The 20212-nt window shown below is 50.4% G+C and overlaps 1 protein-coding gene across 1 annotated transcript; it reads left to right on the forward strand.

Annotated features, from left to right (window-relative positions):
• The first annotated feature begins 246 nt into the window (after positions 1-246).
• CAVIN1 (caveolae associated protein 1) lies at positions 247-11917 on the forward strand. Its single transcript, XM_007957761.2, has 2 exons — positions 247-717; positions 11216-11917. Exons 1-2 carry the CDS (start codon positions 247-249, stop codon positions 11915-11917), a joined length of 1173 nt encoding a protein of 390 aa, XP_007955952.1.
• The last annotated feature ends 8295 nt before the right edge of the window (positions 11918-20212 follow it).

Genomic DNA, 20212 nt, shown 5'->3' on the forward strand with positions numbered 1-20212 from the left:
TACTGCCCGGGCGCCTCCCTTTCTGGGGTGGGGCCAGCCAATGGGCTGTGAGCCTCTAGGGTTTGGCCTGAGAGCACACCGACCCCCGCTCCAGAGTTCTGGCCGCAGTCCGGGTGCGCACGGACGTGGCTCGAGTTTCCTCTGCGTTGGGTTCTCGCTCGCTCTTCTGCTTCCTTCTGCTCCTCCTCTTCTCCCGGTCTCCCGCTCCCGTTCCACCCGGCCGGCCCCGCGCGGCTCCGGGTAGCCATGGAGGACACCCAGCTCCATATCATCGAGCAGCCGCTTCCCGGGTACCCCGACGCCGGGGTCCCGGGATCCTCCCTCGTGGGAGCGCCAGCGGCGGAGGAGCCGTCGGGGGCCGGATCCGAGGAGTTGATCAAGTCGGATCAAGTGAATGGCGTGCTGGTGCTGAGCCTTCTGGACAAAATCATCGGCGCGGTCGACCAGATCCAGCTGACCCAGGCCCAGCTGGAGGAGCGGCAGGCGGAGATGGAGGGCGCCGTGCAGAGCATCCAGGGCGAGCTGAGCAAGCTGGGCAAGGCACACGCCACCACTAGCAACACGGTGAGCAAGCTGCTGGAGAAGGTGCGCAAGGTCAGCGTCAACGTGAAGACCGTACGCGGCAGCTTGGAGCGCCAGGCCGGCCAGATCAAGAAGTTGGAGGTCAACGAGGCCGAACTGCTGCGGCGCCGCAACTTTAAAGTTATGATCTACCAGGTGAGCCGGGGGACGGGCCGCGCCCAGAGAGCTCCCTTGCCCAGCCCGCCAGCCCCGGCCCGGGACTTTGAGTGGGGGGACCTGTCTTCGGCGCGACCCCTCCCATCAACCTGGCTTTGCCACTCCGGAGACCCACGCCCCTTCCGGCGAGCGCGACTGGGGTGGGGTGGCGTGGGGGGAGAGGGGGACTCCTGGGCGCGCTCTGTACCCCGCGACTCCACACCCCACCCTCTCCCTCCTGGGTCAAACTCGTAGCGGGAACTAGTTAGGGGGCTGGACTCGGGGGCGTTGTCCTCGCAAACCGCTCCTAACTTGACTTGTCAAATGTCTTCCTCCTGGGGGACATTTCCGGAAAAGCCGGGGGTCCCTGGCGGCCGCTGGGGCCCGCTGTAAGTGGACACTGGTTGTGCTGCCCGGGACTGGGCCTCCGGCGCTGCCCGCCCGATATAGCGGGTGATTCAGGGCTCAGGCACGCACCCGTGGGGGCTGCGCCAGGCGAGGGACCGGACCGCTAGCGTCCCCCCGCCCCGCTCCCTTGCCCAACCGACCCCGCATCAGCCGCAGCTCCCCACTCCAGTCCCCGGGCTGCGGTCGGCCCCTGGCCTCCGGGCACTTTGAGGACCTTGGGGTCACCCTAGCCCGGCTCCCGGGAGCAAGCAGACGGGGGTCCGCGGCGTTGGGCATGCAAAAGGGGCGGTTAATAGGGGAGGGCTGTCCCCACTGGGGACCCGGGACAAGGCACAGTGAATCACCCCGCATGCCTGCGGGGGCGGAGGCCGCGGGCCCTGTGCTGGCTCCCGCCAACTGGCAGCAGGCTGGTGGGCAGCGGGCTCCGCCCGGCCTCTGGTTGCTTCTTTCCATCTCTCCCCATTCCTCCCATTGGTTAGAAATGTAGCATTTGTATCACAACTCCAAGTGAGCCTGGGATCTCAGGGTGCTGCACCACTCCATTACTCCTCTTCCCTTGTCCCACCAGGAGTGGTTCTGAGCAGAGGGCCTGGCTGTTTTAGGCTGGGCAGGAATGTACCCACCCCTCTCCTCTTCCTGGCTTCCCTAAGGCCTGGTTCATGCTCCTACAGGGGGTGGGGTAGTCTATGCTCTCCCCTCCCCTTTCTCTCCCTGAGGTAGTAGAAAGGCTAGGTTTCTCTAGGCCCCTAGGTGAGGGGCCTGTCCGAGGGCAGCTCTGGGACCCGTCAAGCAATGATTCCTTGGCTTGATGTTTAGGAGATGTTGAGAAGATGCAGGTGACCAGGGGGTGGCAGGGCATTACTGGGACAGTGTTTGGGGAGAGTAGACACAGGGTGATGGATGCTCATTTAAGGAGGTGGTGGTGGAACAGAGGTAGAAGTGGCCACCTCCCTCGCAACCTTAACCTCTGCTCTCTGGAGACACTTGGCCTTTAAGCAGCTTTGTTTCCCCTGCTTACAGCCCTTTCTGGTAGAAAAGGTTTTCCCAGAGCTGTTTCCACTTTTGGCATCTAGCTGCTTGGAGGAAGGGGGTGGTGCACTTGTGAGATTTTTTTTTTTTTTTTTTTCAAAGATGCCTAGCACTGGGGGCGCGGGGGGGGGGGAGGCATCAAGCGAAGAACATGACAGGGGCAGGGACAGCAAGCCAGCTCTATCTTTTCTACAGAGGCTGGTGTGATAGAGGGTTGCCATAAAGGGTTTGGATAGGTGACCCTTCCGATTCTAAATGTCCAAGATGAAAGAGCCTGGAAAAGTTCTCAGGTGTGAGGTAAATCTCCCTATGGGAAAGATGGAGCTTCTGAGAGGACAGGGCCAGAGGGAGAGAGGTACGTCTGTGCAGAGGCCAGGGGCTTCCCATGGTAAGTTGTGTGTGGGAGTGGGGGGCAGTAAAGTTCTAATCACAGGGTAGCTTTGACTTTGACTACATCACTACTAAACCAGGGGCCAGTGTGGGGACACAGGACACAGAGTTGAGGTAGAAATACGTGGCTCAAGCTGGGAGCTGAGCTCCCAACCCACAGAGAAATAACTAAGCACTAAAATGATCCCAACCCTGGAAGGAGCTCAGAGGTAAGGGAAAGATCCCAGCAACAGGAATGGGGCTGGGGGAAGTAGAACTTCCCTGAGCTGCTGAGCAGATGTTCCAGGTAGGGTAAGGGGGTGGGACACTCAGCCCCTGGCAGGGAACACAGGCCACTCCTCCTGAGGTCTGCAGGCTTGGGAAGAAAATGAGGTAAAAATAGCACAGCGTCTTGGCAGGCCTAATAGGGAAATCTGGGGGCAGCAGCATTTATGGTAAATTCCCGATGAGGGGGTTTAGGACGCTTGGGTGGTCCAGCAGAGGGGAGAGAGACAGAGAGAGAGACTGGTTGATTTGGAGAAAAGCCTCTGGGGGATGTGGTAAGTTCTTCCAAGTGGGAGGAGGGGAGGGGTTGCTGTATTCCCCACTGCACATGTGGGAATCGATGACATGGCAAGAGAGCAGGGCTTGAGGAATGATGAATAGGTGGGAAGGCCCCAGCTGTGGGATCAAGCCATCTGGCCACCCACACTCTTTTCCAGCGAGAGAAAGGAGGGAATCCTTTGAATGGCCCCACCTCAGATTCAGGGGACTCCTAGACATAATGATTTTCACAGGCTAAGTTTGCATTTGACCCACCTCCACACACTCACTCCCCAAAATAAATTCAGCACCCGCTACCCCAGGATTTCAGTCTTCACTTTGACTCACTTCTAAGACATGACTACCCTTCTCTGGCATTTCCTTCTCTCCTCCAAACAAAAATGAGCAGTTTAGCATCCCATTCTACCAGGTGACAGGGGAGGGGTGAATGAGACAGCTAGAGGCTAGTGGACTTAGGGCTGCTGGGCGGCTCAGGCCAGGTTGTGGGAAGGCCTGTGGCTGCTCTGAAACACCATGCTAAGGAGAGGAGCTGTGCTCATTAAAGACCCAGTTCTCCCAAGCATTAATCTGCCATCAGAGTTCTTCTAGAATCCCGAGAGAGAGAGAGATATTGGATTGGAAATGTTTTCTGGAGCTGTTTAGAAGAGGCAAAGTTACTGACCCACAAACAGACCAGCCGGGAAGACTCATCACCTGCTCCAAGTGCTTGGGGACAGGACTCAAAAAACAAACAAACAAACAAACAAAAAAAAACCCTGAACTTATTGCGGTTGAGTTGATTCCAACTCATGGTGACCCCCGCCTTGGGTATATTTCTGAGGCAGCATCTCTATGGAAGGAAGATGGGGCAATCTACTTCCGTAGTGATACTGCCTTGGAAACCCAAGGAGGGGTCGCTATGAGTCGGGTCCGACTCGACAGCACATAACAACAACAAACAACATCTCTATAGAAGTAGATTGCCCAGTCTTCCAAGGAGTGGCTGGTGGGTTTGAACCACCAGCCTTCTAGTTAGCAGTTAAATGCCTTAGGTACTATGCCACCAGAGCTCAGGGATAGGACTAGGAAGCATTTAAGGGTTTCAGTGGTTCATGAGCGTTAAAGGGGAGGACACTAGGACTGCAATGAGGACCTGCTAGCCTCTCCTCCCCAAATCCTAACCCAACCTGTAATTTCTTTCTGGACTCAGGGTGAATCAGGGCTGCCTTGCATCAAAAGCACCCCAAACCGTTGCCCAGAAATATTCCTAACTTGGGGTTCTAGTCCCTCTTACCACTTACGGCTAGTGGCCACAGAGTGCTTACTACTCTCTTCCTTCCAAAAGCTGACTTTGGGTTATTTTTCCCAGCCACTGGATCCAAAGCAGGGAGGGTGTTTATAGGAGTTCCCAAGACTAAAGGAAATCATCCCATTCCCCTGCTCCTGCCTCCCAGACTGTGTGTGTGAAATTTGACAACTGTAAAGATCAAAGACAAGAAAAAGGTGATGGCACACAGTGGGCAACTGACAGGGAGAGAAAACCAGCCCCAAAGTTGAGTGGATGCTACCATCTTTCAACTAAATCATCAGTAGATCATCATTCTGTCATGGAATGTTTGAGCTGGAAGAGGTCTGAGAGATAATCAACTTTAACACCTTCATTTTGTCGCTAACCAAAAGCCCAGAGATGAGAAGTCACTTGCTTATTGTCACTGAAGTGACTGGGGGTTAAAGCTGGGGCCAGGACCCAGGTGTCTTCCTTCTTCTGCCATGCCTGCTGCTCACCTCCTCCCTCCATTCCCGGGCTCTGCAGCAGATTCAGGGTAGAGGCTCACCCTAACCCAGGGTTAGTTCTGGCTCCTTCATTCTTCCGGGGAGGGAGCTGCAAGGTCTTGGCATGGGGTCTGCGCTGTGGGGGTGCAGTGTTGGCCAAGAGTGGTGGCCATTAGCTGCTCAGCCTTGTGAGCACTGAAGAAAGGTAATGAGTGGTCACCTGGCCATGGCAGTGGGAGGGCAAGGCCTCAGGGTGTGAGCAGTGGAGTTCCCTGACCAACCACTGGTCCCCTTGGCTTGGACTCTGCACCTGGCTAGGACAGGGCTTCACTAGCTCCCTTTCTCCTCAGCCTCCCTGCCACTCCCCATCTCTTCCCCAGCACCCACAGGGCAGGTTGGGGCCTGCTGCTTTGGTTTCCTGTGGCTGCAGGCTTTACTCTGAGCACTTCTGGCTGCCTGATTCTACCCTCAATTGTCCTTCTCTCCTAATTTTTCCTCACTGAACAATGTGAGTGGCAGCCTGGCCCCTCAGGAGGGAGAGCTGGGAGCTGCTGCTGGGGGCCCTAGGATATAGGCCCACCAGCTGTGAAAGTAGCTTGGTGGTTGAACCTATTTCTCTGTGCATCTTGGGTGGGTGAGAAGGGAGGCAGGCAGTGGGGATGTGACCGAAGGGAAATGGCCTGGACATCCCTCTTCCCTGCCTCTCCTTCTCCTTCTCCGGGACGGCACCCAGTGTCCACCCTGCCCAGAGGAACAGTGAGAACTGGGATCAGCAGCCTCTGACTGGGAGGATGGTGACGTTGTTTGGCTTCTTTTACTCTTCTGCACCTCTCCAATTTGAGTCCAACAACTGTCTCTCAGGAAATTCCTTCTCCACCCGCAGCAGCCTCTTTCCCCACCACTCAGACTCCCCAGTAGCACCATCCCTGGATCATAGGCTGGGAGGGATAGTGGGTGGAGGCTCAAGGATGAGACTGGGGAAGATTCAACAGGGAGAAAGGGAGGGGGTGTCACAGTCCAAAATAGAACCAAACTCACTGCCGCCGAGTTGGATCTGACTCATAGAGACCCTTCCTTGGGTTTCTGAGGCAGTATCTCTACAAAAGTCGATTGCCCCATCTTCCTTCAGAGGAGTGGCTGGTAGGTTTGAATCGCTGGCCTTCTGGGTAGCAGTCAAGTGCCTTAGGCGCTACGCGTTTATTAGTTCATGGGCCTGGGTTTATCCCACCCCTTTCAGCCACAGAATCGTCTTGATGAAATATTTAAAATGTGGGTTTTTCCACCCTAATACATGGAGTGCCCCATTTCCCTCTCCCTACTTACCAGCCCACCTCTGCGTGCCCACCAAGGCCTCTTTCTCTCAGCCCATCTTATCCTCACACATCCCAAGCCCCATTTAAACCCCTTTTCCTCATCTCAGCCCATGAAGAAGCGGAATGTACCCTCTGACCCGGCCACACCCAAGATCGTGCCCTTTGACCTTCTGCCTGAGACCGAGCCCTTTGACCTGAAGCCTGAGACAGTGCCTGAGCTCCCACCCTTTGACCAGACGCCAAGGACACTGCCCTATTACCCAGAGCCGGGGTCTCTGTCCACCCCAGAGAGGCCGACATCTGGTGGGGGTGCGTAGGGTCTCTTGGGTCCATGGGGCCATCCGTGGGCACGTGGGGTGGCTCCAGTCCACCATCAGCTCATTGCTCAATGGTGGCCAGTGCCCTCTGTGTGTGGGTGCTATGTATTGTGGACACAGCCACGCTGTGAGTAGTTGAGGAAATGTGGTATATGCAGTGGCCGTGGGTGGCACAAGGATAGAGCCTCCCCCCTTTCCTTTGGTTTTGGTCTCAACAGAGACTCTGCAGACAGCAAACTCGCTGCACCCAAATGCCACCCTGCATGAAGCTGCATGAAACTGTGCTTTGGCTTGGGCCCCTTCCCGTCCCCCTTCTGCCGCCCCTCAGGGACGGGCCAGTTTGGCCCAACGCCGCTCTGGAGAGGACCTTTATGAGGCCCAGGCCTGGGGTCTGTTCGGCGCCCTCCCCACCCACTCCCTGTAGCTAGGGAAAACATTTACACTTATTTTTTCCAGTTTTTTTTTAGAAAATGTTTTTGCAAAGAGATCCCTTGTTTCCCAGATCCTGCTTTGGGTGGGGCAACCCAAAAGCTGCCAACGCAGAGAGGCCAGAAGGGGGGACGCTGTGGCTGCTTGGTAGAGCCTCTGGCCTCCCTATGGCACAGTTTTTCTCAATTTTTGTTTTCATTATCATCTTCCTGCGGAGTCTTTATTCCGACTGTGCCCTTCCTCCTGAAATTTTAATATTATGAATATACTTGGTATCTGTGTATGTACTGTGCTACATAGTTACAACGTCAAAGGAATTTTTCTCCCCTGTAAGCAAGCATCAGTGCTTGTCCTCTTGGGGGGCACAATGGCCTCTGTTGAGAATGCATGCTGTAGCAGAAGGGAAGGACCCTTCTGCCTACCTTTGGGGTCTCTTGCTACTCTTGGCGAGAGAAGTGGAGACTCTGAGTTTTTAAGACCTTACTACCCACCCCCAACCCTCTCCAAATCTGCAGCCTCTTCTGATGAACTCTAAGCTGATCCTGGGGCTCTGAATTACCCATTTCCCTAGAGTCTGCCCTGGTTATTCTTGGGCGGGGGGTGGGGTGGGGGGTGGGGACCAGCAGCTTAGCTCTAAGTTAACAGAGGCTCCTGCCCAGACCCATGTGGTACTTGTACCTTCTCCCTGACAAATGTGAAGTGCCTGGCCAGGGGCCGGGCACATAGTAGGTGCTGAATTAAATTACAGCAATCATCTTTCTAAGCCACAGGGTCTTACGTTTCTACAGCAGGGCTGGGCTTGGGGTGGATCTTAGGAAGGGGCTGGATGCCTTTCTGGGGCTCCTTTAAATTCTTCCTGAGTCAGGGGGCTGTGTGTGTTTGGCAGGGCTGGGGGAGGCTGTGTATGCTTTTGTTCAGATGTGGTCATTAAAGGTAATTCTGGAAACCAAGCCTGTTGGGAGTGGTGGTTTTGTTTAATAAAAATGGGAAAACAGAACAAACAGGCCCTCCCTCCTGGCTGCCCCCCCCTTTGGTTTAGGAACTCTGCCAGGGAAGTGGGAGTGGGACAAGGGTGCCTGGCCGGTGCGCCTAGGGTGGGGGGAGGTGTGTGCTTCCAGATTGTGTTGGTAGTTGTTATAGCAACAGGCAGACTGAGTGGACCCAAGACAGCACTCCAGAGCTGTGAGTCATGAGGGAAACCTGGCCTGGAAAGGGGAGAAAAGAGAAAATCTAATCATGGAGGGGAAAAGCCAAGGTCACAGTGGTGTACCCCTTCAGAGCCAGAACATTCACTGGTCAAAATGGAGGTTACAACTGATGCAGGTCAAGTTGCTTCTACTCCTAGCCTGACCTCCCACCAAGAAGGCAGCTCCACCAGTGTAAGCCATCACCCTGGGGGAAGCCCACAAAGAATGGGGTTATATCTCCCAGGTACCTGGAATGGAGAGCCTCCTCCCCGAATCCAGGGCTAAACCTCCCCTCATTGGTTTCTAGTTGGAGACCCTTCATCCGACTCTAGAAAGATGGGGTTGGCTATGAGAAGTCTGCCGCTCTGTCCTGAGCCCATTGCACTTCCCAGCTCAGCTGGCAAAGACCTTTATCCAGGAAGTGAGAGGCTAGGACAACCAGCCGGCTCAGCCTTTAGGGGCTGGGGTGGGGCAGGGGGGAATTAGAGATGCTGGGGGTGGGGCTGGGAGACAATGAGGATTTGTTTTCCTGCAGCTGGGACTGTTTCCTGACTCTTCCCCACCCATCATCCTAATCCCTCTGTAGCCCATCCACATTGTCTGAGCTCAGGGAAGGGGGGCTGGTTTCCAGCTCCACCGTTTGGAGCGTGGGTGGGTTTTAGTCAGGGAGGCTGTGGAGGACAGATGAGAATGGAAATTTTTTGATACTAGGACTACAAGTAAATGCTGGGTGGAATGAATGAAGAGGTAGCCCAGAGTCTAGATCGTGTGAGTCCTATGTGATATCTAAGGCCCTGGGTAGCAGCCAAGGAGAGGATGATTACCAAAGGAGCCCCAGAGTGTATGACTGGAATCAGGAGTCCTGAGAGATGTCGGGCTCTTCCCATCCTCACAAGGAAAATGCCCCATAGTGCCTCTGTGACTGAGAAAATGCAGGAGGACAAACAGAATGCCCAAGATAGTACTAACCCAGCTATGGCAGGTGGAGACTACAAGTCCCAGCATGCCCTGTGCCCAAGTCACCTTGCCTGCTGGGAGGTGTAGTTGAGTAACAAGATAGAGGTGGACTGGTGCCCAGCAGAGCTGGTGCCCAGTCTGGGAGAAGAGGTAGAGCCAGCATTCCCTCTTTGTCCCTGCTAATGCTATTGGCAGGGCAGGAAGGAAGTTAGGAGGGGGTGTTCCTAGTTCTCAGTGTAAACCAGGAAGGTCTGGGGGGATGTGGATGGGAGGGAAGAGGAAGGAGGTTGGGGCGAGGGAAGGAATTTCTGGAGCAGGTGGTGCAGAGATACGAGGCTACCTAAGTATGTGTGTGTGTTTGTCTGTGAGTAGGGTCAGCTCATGCTGCCTCAATTTCTCAAGAGATGGGATTTCCTGGCGACTAGTACACCATGCAGTCCGCAGCCTATACGACTATGAGACCAGAAGAACTAGATGGTGCCTGGCTACCACTGTCAACCACTCGGAGGGGGATCTATGTAGGAGATCCTGGATAGAGAAGGAGAACAATGTGGAACAAAACTCAAAATCATTTGGAAAAAGAAAAAAAAAAAGGGGGACTAGGTTTGCTAGTCTGATTGAGCTTGGTGGAACCACTTGAGACTATGGCCCCTAGCTGCCCTCAGGTCTGGAATTAAACCCACACCTGTGGCTTTCAGCCAAACAAAAGACAGGTATATGAGTTGAACATTTACCTGAGGTAGATACACTCCTTGGAGAGAACAATCATGGGGAAAGAAGGGCTTTTTATGCACAGGGAGACAGCTCAGGGGGCAAGAGTGCATGGAGAAATGGATACAGGGAAGAGGTAACTATTGGGAGGAAGTTGGAGGGGAGCTGTTGCATTGTTGTAAATAGTAGTCAGTGTCATGAGACAAAGTGTACGTGAACTGCTGTATGGAAAGTGAATTTGCTCTGTAAATTTTGACCCAAATCACAATTTAAAAGAGAGATGGGATTTCCTTACAGTTCTGAGAAACAATCCTTAGATAATCCTCTATAGAAACTACTGTCTCTCATTCCATCGTCAGAAGTCCCTAAAGAGAGCCTGGGACAGAGAGCCGATCCTGTTTTTGTCCTGAGTTATGGCCTCTCTCCCTTTCTGTGCGAAGCTCACCTACCTCCTGATGTGGGGATGGTTCTGAGATTCTGATATGTTGTCCAAAGTGAGGTTCTTGGAAAGCAGGGCTGGTGCTGAGATCATCACAGGGGGAGAGGAAGAAGCTGGCTCTGACCACAGGATCCCAGAGAATCTGGGACCACCATCCTACTCCTGACTCCTTTAGCTCAGATCCAGTGGAAAAAAAAAACAGGCAAGAATGGAAAAGTCATCTCTCCCCTCCGTTCCAAGGCAGGGAAGTCAGAGCTAGGAGAAATGTCCAGATTAGGGGGAAAAACATCTGTGTGGCTGGCTGCCAGCTTCGTAGAATGACCACTGGTGGAGCTAAATAGTACTGGGGGGCAGGGGTGGGGTGGGACTAGGTCACAACCCTCCTTCCCCAAGGCTGGTTCTGAAATGGTATGGGTCTGGGAGACTCATGTTTACGTTGCCTTCAAGATACCCCTCCTTCATGGGGCGTCTGACACTGGCTTAACTTTCTGCCAGTGTCCACCCATCAACCTAAACCGATTCTCCCAAACCCTCTTTCTTTTAGGCTTGGCTCGGACAGTATTTTATTTAGGCCACTAGAAGGCGCTCTGCGCACTCTCAAAGTTAGGTTGTTGTCCCTGGGGCTGCAAAGGGCGAACAGTGGTTTAGCGGATGTGTGGGTATAGGATGCAGGACAGGGTTGGAGGACCCCGGAGATACTCTGCCGAAGTGCAATTATAATTCAAGTGAATTTGCGACCTTTGATGCTCACCAAAAACCTCTGTTCTTTGACAAAGCCTTTCCCTCCCTCATCACGCCATCTGTATAGTAAACATTGAATGCATTTACTGAGTGCCCACAATGTGTCCATATCTGTGCCAGGCGCGATGTAATGATGAGCAAGTCACGGTACCACGAGGTACCGCCTCATCTTCTCCCCATGCACTCTCCAGGAACACTATCACCCCAACTAGGGCTGGCTGAGCGTCCCCACCGCCAAATCCCCCTTGCTTCTCCGCTACCTCATCTGTTCTCTCTTCTTAGGATGAAGTGAAGCTGCCGGCTAAACTGAGCATCAGCAAGTCGCTGAAGGACTCAGAGGCGCTGCCCGAGAAGGAGGGCGAGGAGGTGGGTGAGGGCGAGCGGCCTGAGGAGGACGCGGCAGTGCTGGAGCTGTCGTCCGATGAGGCCGTGGAGGTGGAGGAGGTCATTGAGGAGTCGCGGGCCGAGCGAATCAAGCGCAGCGGGCTGCGGCGCGTGGACGACTTTAAGAAAGCCTTCTCCAAGGAGAAGATGGAGAAGACAAGGGTGCGCACGCGCGAGAATCTGGAGAAGACGCGCCTCAAGACCAAAGAGAACCTGGAGAAGACGCGGCACACGCTGGAGAAGCGCATGAACAAGCTGGGCACGCGCCTGGTCCCAGCTGAGCGGCGCGAGAAGATCAAAACCTCGCGAGAGAAGCTGCGCAAGTCCTTCACGCCCGACCACGTGGTCTACGCGCGCTCCAAGACAGCGGTGTACAAGGTCCCACCTTTCACTTTCCACGTTAAGAAGATCCGCGAGGGCGAGGTGGAGGTGCTCAAGGCCACGGAGATGGTGGAGGTGGGCGCTGACGGAGAGGAGGGCGGCGAGGAGCGCAACGAGGCCGCTGACCTGCTGCGCGGGAACAGCCCTGACATGCACACGCTGCTGGAGATCACCGAGGAGTCAGACGCAGTGCTGGTGGATAAGAGCGACAGCGACTGAGCCGGGCGCGGGGCTCCGCCCTGGAAGGCTGCGCCTGCCTCGCCCTGCTCTCCCCGCCCCTAACCCCTTTCTGAACTTTAGTATTTTCTCACAGCCCCAAACTGGCAGAGATTTTCCTAAATTGGAAACACCTCCCTTCAAGAAGCACCCCACCCAAGCCTTGCAGCTGTACGAAAAGAGAGGGGAGACAACTCCCACAATGCACAGCCCACGCTTGGGCATAGTTAAGGGTGGAAATGAGGAGGAGAGAAACCATTTCCTAGTTGTCTGAGCTGGGAATCCTGGAGGAAATGGCTGTCATTTCCACGCTGTCTTGGGCCGGCTTGGGAAATACTGTCTTTCCCTCCACCCCACCCCTCCCCGCCCCCAAACACACACACCTAGCTACTGCCATTCCTTCCTCACGGAACTCTTCTGCCTCCTCATCCTGGTCCCTGGAGGCTTCAAGCCAAAATTACCTAAGAGAAAAGAGTGAACCCTGGTCCACACGGGAGGCCCCCTACTGGAAGGATATGAAAACAGTTTTGGTGGTGCAGAGGAGCTGGGGCAATGGCGGAGAGAGGGAGCAATGAGCCACGACCCTGAGGGAGGCTTTAGCCCAGGCTGTGTCTGCAAAGGGCCCCAACAAGGAAGAATGGAGCTCTGGGGAGTGAGAAGGTGGGGTGAGGAACACTTACATGCTTATGCACATGCACACGAGCACCTGACCGTGGCTTTTGGGAAGGAGAACGGGAAAATAGTAGGAGAAGGTGGAAATGGGTGAAGAGAGGAGAATTCCCCTTGTTAATAGCAGGAGAAAGGAGCTCTGGTGGCATAGTGCCTAAGGCATTTGACTGCTAACCAGAAGATTGGTGGTTCAAACCCACCAGCCACTCTTCTTAATGAAGACTGGGCAACCTACTTCCCTAGAGATACTGCCTCAGAAACCCAAGGAGGGGTCACTATGAGTCGGACGGTGGTTGAGTTTGGTTTTTTGGTTAGTAGCAGGAGAAACTCAGGAGAAGAAACCTATCTTTCTGCGGTTCTCTGAAGACAACTGAACTATCTTCAGAATTAGGAGGGAACATAACTTCAGAAAGCAATGTTGCACGGAGAAGAGAGAGGTAAACCTCACTGGCCCTGTCATTTGGGGTTTGGCTGGTGCCCTCACGGGCAGCCCATTTCTCAAAGCCCAGAAAAATTAGGGTCTTGAAATGGGGCAACCGAAGGTTGTAGAGAGCTGGGAGTTAGGAAGGAGGCTAAAGGCCAAAGGCCAGCCCCCCACCCCCCAGCTGAGAGCTGGAAGGTAGCTGGGATAAATGGTATCCCTGAGTATCTCCCTGTGAATGAAGCAACCCCAGCCCTTAGCTTCATCCTCCTGTACCTTTTCAAGATCCTTCCCTGGTGTTAGTATCAAAATACTGTAGAACTTGGCCAATAACTTTTTTTTTTTTTTTTGCCCCTGTATGTATCTTACCTGAGTCTTTGGGGATGAAGGGGCTACTGCGTTCAGTTTAAGGGCCTGGTTTGTTATCCACTGGCCAGGTTTTCCCAAGGACATTTCAGTTAACGTTAAAGGCAGCTTGTCAGAAGCAAGGACAGATTCCTGCCCCTTCCAGTCAAAGCCCAAAGAGGAGAGCTGGAGGGCCTCTTCCTTCTCCCCCACCTGCCCACCTTATTTTCCTAGCTCTGCTCTTTAGAATTGCAGCTAATTGTTCTTAGGGGGTTGGGGGAGGGAAGGGAAACTCTGGGAGGAGACTGGGGACACATCTTTTATACAATACAAGGCTTTGCTGCTGCTGCTTTGTCTTTTTTTTTCCTTTTCTTGGTTCACTACCCTTCTCTCTGAATGGTTGGAGACACATCAGCTGAAGGAGGAGGGGGATGTGGGACAAGGTCCCTTGGTGCTGATGGACTGAAGGGGGCTGAGCTGTGGGCCGATGCAGTTTCCTGTGGGCTCTGGGGAGCCTCTCACGTTGCTGTGTCCTGGTGAGCAGCCTGACCAATAAACTTGCTTTTCTAAAAGGATCTGTGTTGGATTGTGTTCTCCACAGGTAGTTACTGAGGATGGGAAATAGAACCGGAGTCAAGCAGGGACGGAAGGAGGAAGAAAGAACTGCTGGCACAAACTTGCCTCACTTGCCTGCAGGGGGAGGGGTAACAATGATGGCTAGTTTACTGAGCCCTTACTATCTGCCAGGAGCTCTGGTGGCATAGTGGTTAAAGCATTCAGCTGCTAACCAAAGGGTTGGTGGTTGGACCCTTCTGGAATGGAACTCACTACTGTGGCTTCCAGCCAAACAGGAGACAGGCATATAGGGTGAACGTCAAGTAGATACAATCCTTAGAAGGATCAATCATGAGAGAATGGAAGGGCAGTATGGGCACAGGGAGATTGTTCAGGGAGCAGGAATGCATGGGAAAGGAGGACAATTGGTGTTGATTGTAGAACCAAGTAATATAAAGTCTTTGACAGCTTCAATCTTTTCTCCATTTATCATGACGCTGCTTATTGGTCCCGTTGTGAGGATTTTTGTTTTCTTTATATTGAGGTATAATCCATACAGCAGACTGTAGTCTTCAGTCTTCATCAGTGTTCCAAGTCATCCTCACTTTCAGCAAGCAAGGTTGTGTCATCTGCATAATGCAGGTTGTTAATAAGTCTTCCTCCAATCCTGATGCCACATTCTTCTTCATATAGTCCAGCTTCTTGGAATATTTATTCAGCATACGGATCGAAAAAGTATGATAAAAGGATACAACCTTGACGCACTGCCTTCTTGATTTTAAACCATGCAGTGTCCCCTTGTTCTGTTTGAAGGACACCCTCCTGGTCTATGTATAAGTTCCTCATGAGCACAATTAAGTGTTCTGGAATTCCCATTCTTCTCAATGTCATCCATAATTTGTTATGATCCACACAATCAGATGCCTTTGTATAGTCAAACAAAACACAAGTAAAGCTCTTTCTGGTATTTGGTTTCAGTCAAGATCCATCTGACATCAGCTATGATATCCCTTACTCCACACCCCCTTCTGAATCCAGCTTGCATTTCTGGAAGTTCTCTGTCAATATACTGCTGTAACTGTTTTTTGCATTTTCTTCAGTAAGATTTTACTTGTGTGCAATATTAATTATATTGTTCAAGAATTTCCACATTCTGTGGGATCACCTTTCTCTGGGATGGGTAAAAATACGGATCTTTTCCATTCAGTTGTCCAGGTAGTTGTCTTCCAAATCTCTTGGCATAACCGAATGAGTGCTTCTAGTGCAGCATCTGTTTACTGAAACATCTCAATGGGTATCCCGTCAATTCCTAGAGCCTTGTTTTTCACCACTTCCCTCAGTGCAGCATTGACTTCTTCCTTCAAAACCATTGGTTCTTGATCATATGCCACTTCCTGAAATGGCTGAACATCAACCAATTCTTTTTGGTACAGTGACTCTGTACATTCCTTCCATCTTCTTTTGATGTTTCCTGCATTATTCAATATATTGCCCATAGAATCTTTCAATATTACAACTCGAGGCTTAAATTTCCTCTTCAGTTCTTTCAGCTTGAGTAATCCTGAGCGTGTTCTTCCCTTTTGACTTTCCAACTCCATGTCTTTGCACATTTCATTATAATAATTGACTTTGTCTCTTGAGCTGCTCTTTGAAATCTTCTGTTTAGCTCTTTTATCTTCATTTCTTCCATTTGCTTTAGCAACTCTCTATTCAAGGACAAGTTTCAGAGTCTCCTCTGACATTCAGTTTGGTCTTTTCTTCCTTTCCTGTCTTTGTAAGGACATTTTCCTTTCTTCATGGATGATGTTCTTGATGTCATCCCACAATTCCTGTGGTTTTCGGTCACTGGTGTTTAATGTAGCAAATATATTCTTTAAATGGTCTCTAAATCCAGGAGGGATATAATCAAGATCAGATTTTGGCTCTCCTGGACTTGTTTTAATTGTCTTCAACTTCAACTTCAACTTGCAAATGAGCAGTTGATGGTCTGTTCCACAATCAGCTCTTGGCCTTGTTTTGGCTCAAGATACTGAGCTTCTCCATCACCTCTTGCCACAGATGTAGTCAATCTGATTTTTGTGTACTCCATCTGGCGAAGTCCACATGTACAGCTGCCATTTGTGTTGTTGAAAAAAGGTATTTTCAATGAATAAGTCGTTGGTCTTGCAAAATTCTATCATGCTATCTCCAGGATTATTTCTGTCTCCAAGACCAAATTTTCCAACTACCAGTGGTTCTTCTTTGTTTCCAACTTTTGCATTCCAGTCACCAGTGATAATCAGCACATCTTGATTGCATGTTTGGTCAATTTCAGACTGCAGAAGTTGGTAAATATCTTCAATTTCCTCATCTTTGGCTTTGGTGGTTGGTGTGTAAATTTGAAAAATAGCCATATTAACTGGCTTTCCTTGTAGGCATATGGATATTATTCTATCACTGACAGCATTGTACTTCAGCATAGATCTTGAAACATTCTTTGTGACTATGAGTGCCATGCTATTCCTTTTCAATTTGTCATTCCTGGCATAGTAGAGCATATGGTTATCTGATTCAAAATGGCCAAAACCGGTCCATTTCAGCTCACTAATGCCTAGGATATTGGGACTTGACTGCTAACCAGAAGGCTGGCGGTTCAAACCCACCAGCCACTCCTTGGAAGGAAGATGGGGCAATCTACTTCCGTAGTGATACTGCCTCAGAAACCCAAGGAGGGGTTGCTATGAGTTGGGTCTGACTTGATGGCACATAACAACAACAACAACAATGCCTAGGATGTCAATCTTTATGTGTTCCATTCATTTTTGACAACTTCCAGTTTTCCTAGATTCATACTTTGTACATTCCATGTTCCAATTACTAATGGATGTTTGCAGCTGTTTCCTCCCATATTGAGTCATGCCACTTCAGCAAATGGAGGCCCCAAAAGCTCTACTTTATCCATATCATTAAGGTAGGCTCTCCTCTAATGTGGCAGTTCTTTCCCAGTCATATGTTGAGTGCCTTCCAACCTGAGGTGCTCATCTTCCAGCACTGTATCAGACAATATTTCGAGGCTATTCATAAAATTTTCCAGTAATATATCAGATAGTGTTTCACTACTATTCATAAGGTTTTCACTGACCAATTCTTTGAGAAGTGGATTGCCTCTTCCTTCTTCCGAGTCTGTCTCAGTCTGGAAGCTCCACTGAAAGCAGTCCATCATGGGCACCCCTGCTGGCACAGCCTCCAGCCTCACAGCAACACACAAGCCACCACAGTACGACAAACCAACAGACAAGTTCGTCTCCCTTAGCTGTTCCAACCACTCTTCTCACTTCTTGTTTACCCCCTACCTGTTCCTGCTGGCCCTGTCTGCTGCTGCTCCCTGCTACCTGGGGCTCTCCCCTCCCCCGACTTACCTGTTCTGGCCGCCAGCCCTGTCTGCTGCTATACCCTGCTGCCTGGGGGCTGTCCCCCACCCTCCTTATCTATTCCAGCCATCGGCCCTGTCTGCCACTGCTCCCTGCCACCTGGGGGCTGCCCTCATCCAGAGCAAAGAAGAATGAAGAAAACCAAAGGCACATGGAAACAATTAGTCTAAGAGACTGGTACACCATGCGATCCTCAGCCTATACAACTATGAAACCAAAAGAACTAGATGATGCCCAGCTGCCACTGTCAGCCACTCAGAGGGGGATCTATATAGGAGATCCTGGATAGAGTGGGAGAACAATGTGAAACAAAACTCAAAATCATAAAAAAGGAGGGGGAGGGGCCAGGTCTGATAGAGCCTGGTGGAACCTCTGAGACTATGGTCCCTAGCTGCTCTTCAGGTCTGGAATTGAACCTACTCCTGTGGCTTCCAGCCAAACAAAAGACAGGCGTATGAGCTGAACATTTACATTAGATAGATACACTCTTTGGAGAGATCAATCATGGGAGAATAGAAGGGCTGTGTATGCACAGGGAGACAGCTCAGAGGACAGGAGTGCATGGGAGGGAAGGACACAGGGAAGAGGTGGCTATGGGGAGGAAGTGGGAGGAGAGCTGTTGCATTGTGGGAGATTACAGTCAATGTCATGAGACAAAGTATATGTGAACTGCTGTATGGAAGATGAATATTCTGTAAACTTTCATCTAAATCACAATAAAATTAAAAATACAATAGATATTTAAGAAATAATTAATGATGTAAGAAATCCGTATTGTTGTTGTTACGTGCTGTCAAGTAAGTTCTGACTCATAGCAACCTTGTGTATGACAGAGTGAAACATTGCTTGGTCCTGTGCTATCCTGACAATAGTAGCTATGTTTCAGCCCATTGCTATAGCTAATCCAGCTGGTTGATGGTCTCTTTTTCACTGACCTGCTACTTTACCAAGCATAAAAAACAAACAAACAACAACAAAAAAAGTGTCATCAAGTCAATTCCAATTCATAATGACCCTCACTGGGTTTCCAAGGCTATAAATCTTTACGGAAGCAGACTGCCTCATCTCTCTTCTACAGAACAGCTTGTGGGTTCAATCCACTGACTTTTGGTTAGCAGCCAAATGCCTTAACCACTACAACACCAGAGATCTTTTGCCAAGCATGTTGTTGTTGTTGTTAGGTGCCATCAAGTCGGCTCTGACTCATAGTGACCTGTGTACAACAGAACGAAACACTGCCTGGTCCTGTGCCAGCCTCACAATCCTTGCCATACCTGAGCCCATTGTTGCAGCCACTGTGTCAATCCATCTAATTGAGGGGCTTCCTCTTTTTTGCTGACCCTCCACTTTACCAAGCATGGTACCTTTCTCCTGGATATAGCCCATTCTGACAACATGACCAAAGTAGGTGAGATGAAGTCTTGCCATTCTCACTTCCAAGGAGCATTCTGGCTGCACTTCATTCAGGACAGATTTGTTCATTCTTTTGGCAGCCCATGATACTTTCAGTATTTTTCACCAACACCACAACTCAAAAGCATCAACTCTTCTTCAGTTTTCCTTGTTCCTTGTCCAGTTCTTGCATGCATACGAGGCGATTGAAAATACCATGGCTTGGGTTCAGTGCATCTTAGTCTTCAAGGAGACATCTTTGATCTTCAGCACTTTAAAGAGGTTTTTTGCAGCAGATTTGACCAGTGCAATATGTCATCTGATATCTTGACTGCTGTTTCCATTGTGTTGATTGTGGAAACAAGTAATAAGAAATCTTTATAAACTTCAATCTTTTCTCCATTTATGTTATGCTACTTATTGGTTCAGTTATGAGAATTTTTGTTTTCTTTATGTTGAGATGTAATCCATACTGCAGACTGAACTCTTTAATCTTCATCAGTAAGTGCTTCAAGTCCTCCTCACATTCAGCAAGGAAAGTTGTGTTCTCTGCATACCACTGGTTGTTAATGAGCCTTCCTCCAATCCTGATGCCACATTCTTCTTCATATAGTCCAGCTTCTCAGGTTATTTGTTTTGCATACAGATTGAATAAGTGTGGTGAAAGGATACAACCCTGACACACTCCCTTCCTGATACTAAACCATGTGGTATCCCCTTGTTCTGTTCAAATGATACCCTCCTGGTCTATGTACAGGTTCCTGATAAGCACAATCAAGTGTTCTGGAATTCTCATTCTTCTCAATGTTATCCATAATTTGTTATGATCCACACAATTGAATGCTCTGCATAGTCAGTAAAACACAAGTAAACATCTTTTTGCTATTCTTTGCTTTCAGCCAAGATCCAACTGACATCAGCAATATTTCTCATTCTACGTCCTCTTCTGAATCCAGCTTGCATTTCTGGAAGTTCTCTGTCAATATACTTCTGCAACCGTTTTTGAACTATTTTCAGTAAGATTTTACTTGCTTGTGCTATTAATGACATTGTTAGATAATTTCCACATTCTGTGGGATCACCTTTCTTTGGAATGGGTACAAATATGGATCTCTTCCAGTCAGTTGGCCAGGTAATTGTCTTCCAAATCTCTTGGCATAGACAAGTGAGTGCCTCCAGCATGGCATCTCTTTGTTGAAACATCTCAACGTATATTCTGTTAATGCCTGGAGCCTTGTTCTTTGCCAATTACTTCAGTGCAACTTTGACTTCTTCCTTCAATACCATTGGTTCTTGATCATAGGCCACCTCCTGAAAATGGATGAACATCAGCCAATTTGTTTTGGTACAGTGACTCTACGTATTCCTTTCATCTTCTTTTGATGTTTCCTGAATCAGTCAATGTTTTGCCCATAGAATCTTTCAATATTGCAACTTGAGGCTTGAGAAATGCTGAGTGTGTTCTTCCCTTTTGGTTTTCTAACACTAGGTCTTTGCACATTTTCT

This window comes from Orycteropus afer, unplaced genomic scaffold (genome assembly GCF_000298275.1).
Source record: "Orycteropus afer afer isolate SDZICR_OR568_19922 unplaced genomic scaffold, OryAfe1.0 scaffold00786, whole genome shotgun sequence".
In the NCBI taxonomy this organism is placed as follows: Eukaryota; Metazoa; Chordata; class Mammalia; order Tubulidentata; family Orycteropodidae; genus Orycteropus; species Orycteropus afer.

Coding starts and splice junctions, on each gene's coding strand:
- CAVIN1 (XM_007957761.2), top strand. CDS start 247: ATGGAGGACACCCAGCTCCATATCATCGAGCAGCCGCTTCCCGGGTAC. Junction 718..11,215: donor TTAAAGTTATGATCTACCAG/GTGAGCCGGGGG, acceptor CTCTCTTCTTAG/GATGAAGTGAAGCTGCCGGC.